At 29.4% G+C, this 12,918-nt stretch overlaps 2 protein-coding genes across 7 annotated transcripts in view; one reads left to right on the top strand and one right to left on the bottom strand.

The window, feature by feature from the left end:
- Nucleotides 1–12,918, bottom strand: part of LOC130677055 (neutral ceramidase) — a 52,524-nt gene that overhangs the window by 10,853 nt on the left and 28,753 nt on the right. For all 6 annotated transcript variants that reach the window (XM_057483627.1, XM_057483626.1, XM_057483629.1 and 3 more), the window contains one exon: nucleotides 127–252. In XM_057483627.1, coding sequence (XP_057339610.1) covers nucleotides 127–252 — 126 coding nt within the window. The remainder of the gene's footprint in view (nucleotides 1–126; nucleotides 253–12,918) is intronic.
- Nucleotides 10,703–12,372, top strand: LOC130677056 (histidine-rich glycoprotein-like). The gene is made up of 3 exons (XM_057483630.1): nucleotides 10,703–10,982; nucleotides 11,454–11,840; nucleotides 11,959–12,372. The coding sequence occupies exons 1-3, from the start codon at nucleotides 10,974–10,976 to the stop codon at nucleotides 12,289–12,291; spliced, it is 729 nt and encodes a 242-aa protein (XP_057339613.1). The 5' UTR covers nucleotides 10,703–10,973; the 3' UTR covers nucleotides 12,292–12,372.

Genomic DNA, 12,918 nt, shown 5'->3' with positions numbered 1-12,918 from the left:
GGGGCACGAAAAAATTTCTGAACCAGCGAATAATTATTTTTTCATTTCCCAATTTATTGGTCTCTTAATAATTTGAAATTTCGTAGAACCGGAAGCTGAAATTAAACAAGAATAATAATAAATTACCTCCTCCATTTGATTAGTAGTATGATTGAAATAAGTTGCTCTCTGTCCCGGCATTTTCACAAACTGATGTACAACTCTTACAGGCCCTCTCAGTTCTTCAACCGATGACGTATTATTCCAAATATTCTGCAAGTCAAAAAATGAACAATGTGATATCTTCAATCAACAGTACCCGGGTCAAAAATAAAACTTGATTCAGGCTCGTTTCACCTTATTTTCTTTTGAAGTCATCCATTTGCCGACGATTTTTAGATAAGATCTCGACTTTTTCGACTTAAATTAAATTTTTTTCAACTTTTTTCATCTTTTAAGATGAAATGGGAATAGTTCCCATAATGGTATAGGAATAGTTCCTATATATTATAGGAATGATTCCCATAATATTATTGAAACTATTCCTATAATTATAGGAACTACTCCCATAATTTATGGTTGTAATTCCTATGATGATATAGGAAAAAATTTCACAAAATTATGGGAACAGTTTCCATAATTTTCTTTCCGTGTAGTTTCAACTTATTCGTATTTTTTGATCTTAGTTTAAACTTATTCGTCTTTACTTCGAGCACGATAGTCATTCACCTTATTTTTGACTAGCTGAATCAAGTCGAAAAAAAGTTATTTATTCGCCTTACTTCCGCCTTAATATATAAAAATTATTTCACCTTAGTTTTGACTTTTTCGCCGTATAATTCAAGTCGAATAAGTCTAAACCAAGTCAATTCCGACTTGATTTCAACTTTTTCGTCTTAAATCGTGACTAGGTAAGCCAGTTAAGTTTAAACCAAGGCGAAAACTTAATGAATTTCATATCTCCGTAAAAAAAGTCGAGTTTGTCTTGTGAAAAACGGTTCCAAATTTCGACTTGGTAAACCAAAAGTCTAAATCAAGTGTTATTTTTGACCCGGGTATCGACAATTATACAAAAACATTATGGGTGAAGAAGAACAAAATAAAAGTACTTTTTGATTCATCAATTAACCGGAAGACTGGTTTTATTTCCAGTCTTTTCATTTTATCAATAGACTTAAATATACTAGTATAGTAAGAAAACAGTACAGTAGAGTTTAACTCAAAGTATTTTAAATGAAAATACGTTTGTAACGTCAAATAAGAGACGTGTTCAAGACGTTCACGTGGCCAGGACCCGTGACGACGTCTCATCCATATCACGTTTGCATAGTTCACTTATATACATATATATGTACATGTATGTTGTACTATATTAGCATTATAATAGCTCACCAGTCGACTGTATCATGCATATTATGTCTACACATATATATATATATATGTATATATACATATATACAGTACAGAGCATGGTACGTAATATAAGTATATATGTAATACTTATTCACTTATTTACCGTACGTGTTATAGTAGTTATTGCATTAAGATATACTGTGGACAGGGAAAGCGCCGGAATTGCGCGTAACCAATATTTTTTCATATATTTCAATTACATATATTTATTTAAATGTCTTTATTTTATAAGTTACTTCATTTATCATTAATTACGTTATTTAAATTTTTAACTTCCGCTAAAAAAACTGGAATTATTAAAAGGACAAAATTTTGGATGTTCAAATTTCGAAATTAGGTTTTTTTTATTTTCAAGTCTAAAAATAAACATACAATTTTTTTTAGTATATTTATGAATAACTGAAGCTGGAAAATGAAATTTTGATAAAATTGTTGGAAAAAAAAAATTTCCATAGTTATTAAATTTGTCAACTTTTTAATTATCCGGTGACAATTAATCTGAACGATGTAACTTTGGAAAGTTTGTATAAAAGCTGGTTCGATTATTACGGTTCCACGTGACACAGTAGTTTTATGTGCGTGAATGTGTGTGTTGTGTTTTGTGTGTGGAGAGAAAATTAGACTCACGCTGTGAGAGTTTGATGTTAAATGGAAATAAGCTACAAAATGATGTTGAATATTTGCTTGATAAAGCACATTCATTCAGTCATTCATTCATTCAATCTATAGTTTGCTTCTCGTTACGTGAATTTTCAATGGGGCTCGAGGTAACGCTATGCTATAGCTTCACCATTGGCTTTCTATTCTACCGCTGTTTATTATATATGTTTATAAACATATATCCAACATGTGTCCTTGTCAGTACTAAAAAAAAAAATCATGCAAATGCCATGGCTGAACTTGTGTGTCACTTAATTATTTTGTCATTCCCTTTTGTTACGATCGTTGACGATAATTGCAAGTGATGATTTATCAATATACATGTACTGTCATTTTTATTTACATGTGCATAGGTGAAAAATTATTATTATTCAAGTTGATATTAATGCAATTAATAATATCCGAGTCAAAAAACAAATTCTAGTTTAGTCTTCAAAATCCTCGATTCCTTTGATGTTTTATTTGCCGCCCAAAAAGTAACTCCTTTAGTACTCAAAATCCTCAGTGAGAACTATGAGGTCTAAATGCAAATAATTTTTCGATTTTGAATTGTAACTAAGACCTCAAAATCCTCAACGAATGAAAAGTTACTTCGGACTTTTAAAAATTTTAGATAGAAACGGGAGGGGAGAAAAAACGTCGAATGAGACTTTTGAGGTTCAAATGCGGATGAAATTATTCCTTTATAGGAGAATAGAAGAAATAGAAGGAATTTTCAGTTACCGTTGAAAAAAAAAAAATTTTAAATGAATTTGATTAAGTTGAATTTTTTGTAAGTAATTTACACGAAGAAAAATTATATTTTACAAGTTTATCGGATTCAAAAGAAGAAAAAAAATTTTTAATAGTTTTTATCATAAAACAAACGTCATTTATATTTTTCAACTGACAATTGATTTTTGAAAAAGTTTACAAAAAAAATTCAAAGTAACGCTTAATTATATTTACACAAGTGATTTTGGAATGTTTAAAAACCATTTAAAATATAAAATTTTTTTTTATCAAATTTTGGGGGTACCCCGTTTTGCCTACTCTACCCCCTTTTGCCCCCCTTCCCCTACTACTTTGAGGACTAAACTAGGATAACTTTCTATACTGTAGTCAATCTTAAAATTCTAAATTGATCCTCAAAAACCTCATTGAGAACTTAGAGACTTGAAACCGAATTTGTTTTTTGACTCGGGTAAATGAAAACAAATAAAATTTTGTCCTGATATTTCAATTTAATTGAACAAAGAAATGAGTATTTAATTAAAATTAATTTAATAATTGAAAAGATAAAATTAAACTTTAAATTACTAGAAAGTAATTACTTTTAAAATGGAAAAAAATTTTTACGGGAAATCGATTTCACTGTGTAATATATACGTATATCCTATGTATATGTGTATGTATTTATGAAGTAAGATGTTTATCTAGGCCACTCTACGATCGATCTATTGAATAAAATCGATTTACAAAATTATTTTTTAAAATTTAAAAATTATCTTACCAATGATCGATAGTAACAAGTAAATAATTTTTTTAAAATTCTAATTAATTAAATAATCCAAATAAACAATATCATAGATTAATTTCACACGGTAATTACGAATTTATGTTGAGGAAATCTTATTACAATTTCTTATGTCTTAGTCGCGCATTTAACTTCAGGATAACTCTTGTATCATCAAGAAAACTTTTATGTATACACATATAGATATATATAGATATATAAATATAAGTTTTAAGTACAAGACAGTTGGAACAAAACTAGCGTAGATAGTAAGAGCTATATAACTAAATTGCAAGTTAATGCACAAGAAATGTTCTTTACTCTTCTTCTACTCTCCTGTACTTTACCTCGATCTATTTAGCAGTGATATGATGCAACGATCATCAACATAAATACAAATACACAGTAAATATAAATATCAAATAAAACTATATTTTACACTTATATTTATACAGTAAAAAATCATTTCTTGGTCCAAAAATTTTTACTTGTCCCGAGCATATTTTCGGATTATGAAGGAAAATCAAAAATTTTCTTAAAACGATAAATTTTTCCTAGTCCATATACACTATAAAAAATTTTTGGACTCGGTGTAGTGTAAATGTCTCGGTGTAAAAATTTTAGTGTGAAAATTACACCAAATTCGGTGTTAAATTTAGGCGGTGAATTTAAAATTTTTACACCGCCAAACGTGTAAATTTATAATTCATGATAAGTTGCGTTAAGAAGAAAAATCTAAACACAGTTTAAAAATTTGTGTTAAATTTAACACAAATCACATGTCCCAAATGGTCCACTCAATTTTTTGGGTTAATTTAACACATTATTCTTGTGTCAAACAATAATACGGGTTTTAAAATTGTTGAGATCAGACAACACATTAAACTTTAGTTAAATTTACACTTGATGGTGTCAAATAATTTACACAAAATATTTAACCATTTAATTTTTATACAAGAACAAAAAATTTTAAACTGTGTATCTAAATAAAATTAATGTAGTTTTTAATTAAATACACAGTTAAAAATATTCAATGATCGTTTGTTGCTCGTTAATTAAAATTACGAGTAACACGGAATGGTGTAAAAAAGTAGATTACACCGTAGAAAAATTACACGGACAGAAAATTTACACCGAGAAAATTTCACACTACACGGCCGTGTAAAGTTCTCTGGGTCCATTTTCACACCGAAATTTTTTACAGTGTATGTATACTATAGTCTCATCGTCTTATACATATTTCATAATATATAAAACTAAACTCAAAAATATGTCCCCAAAAAAAAACTGCCCGAAAATTTTCATTTGATTTCCAAACTGATTTGATTTTCAATGAAATTTCGTCAAATGTAATATTTGTCTCATATAAATTTTGATGAAAATCAAGTAGATGAAGGAAAGTCAACGGTAAATAGTAAATAAAATAAAACAAAACAATTTATAAACTCAATGCCAAGTGAATGAGAGAATTAATGAAAATGTTTATTTATTTTTTTTATATCACGAGGACGTTATACGTCTTTGTCTTAACAAAACAATTGGATCTTTATCTTGTGTGCGAAAGACCCACAAAATTGTCGAAGGAGTCACCGGAAACACTTTACTTATTGCAAGAAAGTGTGTCCTTGAGTTTTAAGACATGCATTTAAAACTTTTTTTTATTTTTTTTATTATAGTACTCCTTTATTCTTATTCTTGACATTATTATCTGTAGTATGTACTCATCTAATCTCTTTATTGCATATTACGTTATTATAAAACACCTGGATTTTATTTAATACCTTCTACGATATTATATGCTACCATTTGTATGCTGAATATACGATCGTTTAATGAACTTATAATCTTTAATGAAGAATAAACTTTTCTTACAAATTAATCCTGATGATCATGTCCTTTAGAAACTTTCTAACAACTTTTTTATATCGATGTAAACATTATCTTCATATATATATATATATTTTACCCTTACATAAATCTCTTGAGACTAAGTAACCACGTATAATGACAAGGATTTCATAACTTGCGTCATACATTTTTTTTAATGTCCATTATTTATTTAATGTATCAATTTACTGAGAGAAAATTTTGATATACATTTTAAATATTTATGAAGGTAAGTCATTAGAAATTAGCTTTTAAATTTTCTGGACTGACTTCGTGGTGAAATATTTGTATCGCCCTTGGAATTTAAATCGAAGGCCGTCGAAATTGACGTCACGAATTTCAAAATTTGAGACAATTTAGAATTTTTTTAAATTCTTAAAAATACAGAGTAAATTTCGCATGCATTTGAACCTTTGGGTAAAACATTTTTGAGGTCAGTTTCAAAAAATAGTTTTGAACTTTTCTTAACTGCCGTCAATTTCTTAGAATTCAAAATTCGTGCCGAGAAATACAAAATCGAGAATTGTTTTTTTTGAATTTTTGAGTCAATAAATTTGAACTTTTTTTAAATTTGAAGATCTACTGAAGTATAATTTTTGTAACCCGATTTTTTATTGCTTGTGATTTAAATTTTCGAGTGATACGACGTATCTGGGGTAAAATGAAACCAAAAAAACTTCAAAAATTTCTAGATCCAGTGCCTTGTCCTAGAAAATTTTATACCTCGAAATCTTTTCATTATAAAATAAAAATTAGCTTATAAATTAAAAAAAAAAAATCTTAAAACCGCCTGACCCTGCGGGCCAGCCCCAAAACTTCCCACTATTTTCGAGCTCAGGGAGCTCGTAAGCAATATTACTTGTAAATTTTTGAGCTCCAAAATTTGTTAGGCCGGTAAAACATACCTTCACTGAAAAATTATAATTTTTGTCCGACGATATCGTTGGATGGAATGAACCGATTTGAACGTTCTTGGTGGCAATCGAAAGAGCTTAACAAGACTTAAAACTGATTACATTTTGAGGCGAATCGGGCAAGTGGTTTATAAGTTATACGTAAAAAACCAAAAATAATAAAAAATTTTTAGTTTTATTCTTCGTATAACTTGTAAACTACATGACCGATCTACCCCAAAATCTAATCAATTCTAAGTTTTGGTGAGCCCTTTCGATTGTCACCAATTACGTTCAAATCAGTTGATTCGTTCTAAAGATATCGTCGGACAAAAAAAGTTCACACACACACACACACGCGGACGTCCATCAGGGAATAGTCAGAATAGTTTCCTAGGACCTCAAAACGTCGACACCTGAAAACTCGATTTTCGAAAATCGGATCGAAACCAATAACTTCCCTTTTTTTAAAAATTTGAAATTTTCTTAGCGGGAATTTTAAAATATAAATATTCCTGACTCCAGTCGAGCAATCGTTTCTCTGTATTAAATATTCAAAGGATATTGAGGAGTAACTGGCTTCAGAATCACGACAAAATACACTAGCTAATTAGGATGCTAATTTGCCATGCAAGTCTATATTGAGCAGGATATTATAATCTAGTATATTATGCAAGCCAAAGGCAAAGCCGATCGTCTCTTGTAGGATTAGACTCCATGGAGCGTAGTTACTCCTATATACATCCTATCCAACATATATATGTAGAATTACACAGACCCACAGCAAAAGTCACAGTAATTGTAGTATTAAATATCTTACTACTATACCATCACTGAAAAACTAGAACGTTCCTTTTTATTGTCTCTCTCCCCCGTTTCTTTCAGTTCTCACTCCTACTCTCACTTTATTTAAAATATTAAATAATCTCTCTTTCTCCAACTCATCTCAGTACTCAGTGTTCTATCAACCGCCTCGACAACTTGCAGATCCCATATGCACAATACGTTCCCACGCTAGACTACACACGATTAAAAATTCACGCCAAGTACTAATTACTGTGTCCGCAGTAACCCATTCAAAAACTCAACTCCATTATACTTAAATGACACTAAATTATTGTCCGTTTATATTTAACTATTTTTTAACCCTCATTACCCATTCAAATTTTTAACTTCTCGGGAATTATTTCGATCATGATAAATAATTTTTAACGACCCACTGGAATATTAAGACTTTTATTGTAATTATGCTGCTCAGCAAATCCTTAATCCTTAAGTGATTACATCTGCCCGTGTACGTGCCAAGGATATGTATTAAGACATTTCTCTTGTATATATATACGTATATTTCATATATGTAGGCAATATCTCTGCCAATGTTATGTTATCCTGTGAATTCCCGTATGAAAAAGGGTTATATGTTGAAAAATATATATAGTAATATATCATAATTTTTATAAATAAAATATATGTTGCACGAGGGGCAAAATGGACCGGCGCTGCGAAAATTAAATGAATTTTCATTTTTTTTCTTATGTTAAAAATAATCCTGGCATAGAAATTTGTAATAAAAAAAGTTTCTAAAAATCAATTTTACCCGAGTAAAAAAATTATTCAAATTTGACTTTTTTGACTTGAATGGATACTAAGTGAGTCAAAAAAAAATAAATTTAAGCCAAAAAGCTCAAATTTTGGTTTTTTTGAGCATTGATCCCAACTTTATTATTTGGCTGAATTTTATGCAAGAAAATTTTTCAAAAAATAATTTTCGCTGGCGCCGATATAAATTTTTTGATAAAAAATTTCTAAAGCCCTATTTTTCCGGCAATATATAATATGACATGTATTGACAAATATATATAACGCCGTAATACCACATATTCGCTATATATATTTCAATACATCATCTAGGATATATTCCAATGTATACAAGAACTAAGTACATACAACAAATCAGTTTTATTAAATATCTCCATACTCTTTTTCCGTCGACTTTTTTTTTCTCTTCTGTTCATACGAGAATAAAAATCTTAAGAATAAAAAGACGCGGGAACAAGAAGAAGTTCTGTTGCTTATTCTCATCTCTTTAAACTTTTGTCCGCCATGTAGCTACTGCTGTTCAGTGTACAGCAATAGTACTAGTGTAGTACAGTGTAGTTCACATGATTGTATTGAAATGGCAACTCATAAACAATACATTGCATAATTCGGGCACTGGAGTATGGTAACTTTGTAACGTAGACGTAGAGATTGACACGACCGCGACACGGCACATCGCGGGGTATACTTTTAACAATCTCACAATCTTCGTACTAAATATATACATATATAGACAAGGGTAAAGTGGAGGTAGACATATAAGCTTCAATACTCCTTTGCTATATATATATATATATATGTATGTATATATAGCAGAAGAGTATCGAGAGAGAGAGAAGCAATCGGTGTTCGGTTTAGTAGAAGAGATTCTCTGAATCTCTCAATACTAAAATTGCTCTCATGTAGCTCATACTGGGTATGATCACATCACATCACATCATGTATATAATATAACTTGAGCGTGAGACTTCTTAAGAGTCTTTCCACACCCTCGACAATGCGCAATACATATTGTCTTTAAGTATATTACATTTTCTTTTTATTTTTGTTCTTTCATACTTTATGATTATTGTTTAATTAATTACATTATTTATTTTCACTCAATTTATTGTCATGTAATCTTTTAATGCTACAACTACTTTTTCTAATTACTTTAATGTATAACTATTTTTTAATAACGACAATTTCTTTAAATTACTAATAATTATATAACTATTTTTGACTTTAATTTTAATTAGACCTTTGACTAGACACGAGTTTTTTTACTCAGTACATACTTAGGGTTGAAATTTTTTGGTTTGGATATTAATTATTAATTAGTAGATTAATTAATTTTTTCGCTTGCAATTTTGCTAATAAAAAAATCATTGAGTTATATATTTTTTTGTGACAAAAAAATATATAAATTTTCCCCACGAGATCGTTGAAACCTTTTGATTATAATCGTTACCCATTACACAAACTTTTATATATATGTATGTATATATAGATATATATTATTATAAATTATACAAGTTGTACTAGAATTAAGTAAACCTAAACCCGTAACCCTTGATCGAAATGCTTTCATTTGCTTTATCCGTATAAAATATAATCGAGTTGATCGAGTCCTCAGAACTCCTCAGAAACTACATAATCTAAATAAAAGTGAATGCTCTAGTTACCGACCATGCACTTCGATTTTAAATGGCAGATGTACAAATCCCACGGATCTTACGAAATATTTAACGGTATATTTTTTATTTTTTTTTTCTCTATTTACATACTGTTTATTTTAATTAAATAACTTCTTACAGCCGCCTAAAAATGAATATTTCAATTACCTCATTTTTTTATTCACTGTCGGCTCTCGCGTTCAATTTACGTTCAAAGGTATCGTAAAAAAATTTAAATTCCAGCTTAACTAATAAATATATCACAAAAATGCATATGGACATATTTGTAGCTGATAAAATTCTCTACAAAAAAGGTCTCTTTGAATTTTTTCATACATCTAATTATTTTAGCGTAATTGCAATTAGAAGTAAAAAAATAAATCCCGACACATTTTTAAATTAATTAACCCCTGCCTTATTTTCTCTACAACTTGAAAACTATCAGAGATACGTTAATTAGACCCATTGCCTTTTTTGTAGCAAATTAAATTTCCTACAACTTTTGTTTGAAAAATTTTTTTCTAAACCCTTTAGTTTCGCCACAAAATTAATTATTAAGTATAGATTATTATTTAAAAATTTCGAATGTTTTTAATTACTCTTATTTTTATATATTTCTATATATTATAATAAGATGTCGGGTCTTTCTTTGTGTCGTTACATTAGTAAAATGTTGAACAAGTTTTACGAAACACCATTACCACATCTAAATATATATTTATAAATATACATGCATATATATGTGTGAATACTTCTTAAGACTCCTGAGACTCTGTAATAAATGTATGTTCATACTCAACTCCGTAGTTCCGCCGATATATCGGCATAAATATTACATTACATATTAGGATTTCATGCCTGTAGTCCTGTGACAAAATCTGGACATTTCACTTATGACAAAACTGGACAATATTTATAAAAGAAATTTTTTTTTACTGAATACACTTAAATTTATGACTCTAATTTGTAAACTATATTATTTAAATTAATTTAAAAATATGTAATCGACTTTCGAATTTAAAAAAAATTTTTTTGTTAAACGCCTGACTAATTTTTCATTTAAGATTTTGCTCCAGTTTATTTATTATTTTTTTTTTTTAGTGACGAGACAGAGAGAAAGAGTTTGAACCTTGAGGCAAGAGTTTTACGTTAAGAATCTTGGGATGTTATGTGGCATGTACTTAGAGTACATTTGCTAAGTACAGGAGGAGGGTATAGTACACCTGGTGAGTCTTCAAGCCGGAACGAATTGTTACGAGTGGGAGATGGATATAAGACCATCAAACAGGGATGATGACTATCAGTGTCTTCTTGCTCCTCGTACGTCAGTGAAATACCAACAAGTCTTCTTATTGTTTATTTACATTTTTTTTTAAGTTACTGTTTTTAATCATGATCAAGGTACGCGAGTGGTTCATGTGATTTTTTTTTTATTTGTGATATTTTTCAATTTTATAAAAAAAAAAAAATTTTTTCATTAATAATTTTTGCTAAAAAATTATAAATAAATTTTTTTTTAATAATTATTTTTTTTTTCTAATTTTAATGGGAAAGTGATGATGTGTTTAAACTGACATCTCAAGAGACTCTTTATATATATAAATATATATATATATATATATATATATATCTCATAAAAAAAAAAAAAATGACTTGACGACGAAAGTACAAATATACTTTTATAAATGATGAGGAAGTGCTTCTCTCACTTTTTTTTATATATATATATATACTTTCCCATTCTCAGTCACTCATTTCCGCGTCAATCTTTCCCGACTTTTCAATAAATCTTGAGATAAATTATGACATTAAGTACTTGTATAAAAAAAAAAATTTACTACCGACCAATGACTTAAATAATTAAAATTACAGATACTGAGTCTATTTCTAACATCAGGGATATGTAATGCCGTGTTGATTGGTCACAACGGTGCTCACGGTAATTTCTATCCCGACTATTCAAGTTACGAGGGTGTAAGCAACGACTACGAAGGACATCACGTTCTCCCAACGGTCTCGGTCCCGATTCATTCGGTTTCAGCGGCTCCATTCCACGATGTCGCTCATCACGATCATCAACCGCACCACGATTTTCATCAACAGCAGCATGATCTTCATCAAGCGCAACATGATCTTCATCAAGCGCACCATGATCTTCATCAAGCCCACCATGAACTCCATCAAGCGCACCATCAACTCCACGAACCGCACCACGTTCCTATAGAACATCACGACCATGGAGAAGATCATGACTACTACGTAAGTCGCAGACTGGTTATTAAACTCCCATTTGTTCGAGGCGGATATTTTTCAAATTTTATTTCCTAGTTAATTAAATTAATTAATGCAATACGTAATTTTTTTGTTGATGTTTCAGTCACATCCGAAATACACTTTCAATTATGGAGTCCATGATCCACACACTGGAGACGTCAAGACCCAACATGAAATACGCGACGGTGACGTAGTACACGGATCTTACAGCGTCAACGAGCCTGACGGCAGTGTAAGGATCGTTGAGTACACGGCGGATGATCACAACGGATTCAATGCTGTTGTAAAAAAAGTTGAGCCTTCTTTACATCCGGCTCAACATCATCACACTGTCGCCCATCATCCAGGACCGGCTCCAGTTCACGTCGGGAAATATTTTTCCGCGGCAGCTCCCGATTACTACGGCTACGAATTCGACAAGCATCATTTAGTTTAAATATTTTTTTAATTAATAATGTGCTTGTATTTAATTACTCTACTACTTAATAATTAAAAAAAAATTTAAAAAAAAAAAAAAGATAATAATGAGAAATTTACTTTTTAAAAAATTTCTCACATGAACTTGTGCAATCCAACTATGACTCAATGCCAATGAAAAGTTTGTTTGGATTACTTTTTTTTTTTTTTTTACTAATTATATATTACTGTAAGTATATGACGGTTTGTTAGATTTAATTTCCAAAATGTGTTCGAATAATTTTTTTTATTTTATCAAATTATTATAAATATTTTTTTTTTTATTTATATTTATACTATTTTGTATTTTTTCATGTATTACATAAATAAAAAAATATATAAATGATTGATATTTATTATTTTTAATAATTAAAATCAAATGATGTATTTTTTTTTTATCTTTTGAACTAATATATGGGGGATTTTTTTGAAACTTTTTTTTTATCCTTTAGTATAGATTGAAAGAGGCCTTCATGATTTTTTTAAAATTTTTTCCTCCAACCGTTTTCGAGATATCGAATTTTAAAAAATGTAGTGATTTTTTTTTCAAACGCCTATAACCTTGCGAAAAATGGTTTAAATAAAATTTTCAAAGAGACAAAAAATG

The sequence above is a fragment of the Microplitis mediator genome, chromosome 11, assembly GCF_029852145.1.
Source record: "Microplitis mediator isolate UGA2020A chromosome 11, iyMicMedi2.1, whole genome shotgun sequence".
In the NCBI taxonomy this organism is placed as follows: domain Eukaryota; kingdom Metazoa; phylum Arthropoda; class Insecta; order Hymenoptera; family Braconidae; genus Microplitis; species Microplitis mediator.
The sequence above is the reverse complement of the archived record's forward strand: the minus strand, read 5'-3'. Positions and strand labels throughout refer to the sequence as shown.

What these genes read in the sequence shown, in the direction of transcription:
- LOC130677056 (XM_057483630.1), top strand. An exon ending in GAGAAGATCATGACTACTAC is followed by an intron (nt 11,841 to 11,958) that starts GTAAGTCGCAGA and finishes TTGATGTTTCAG; the next exon opens with TCACATCCGAAATACACTTT.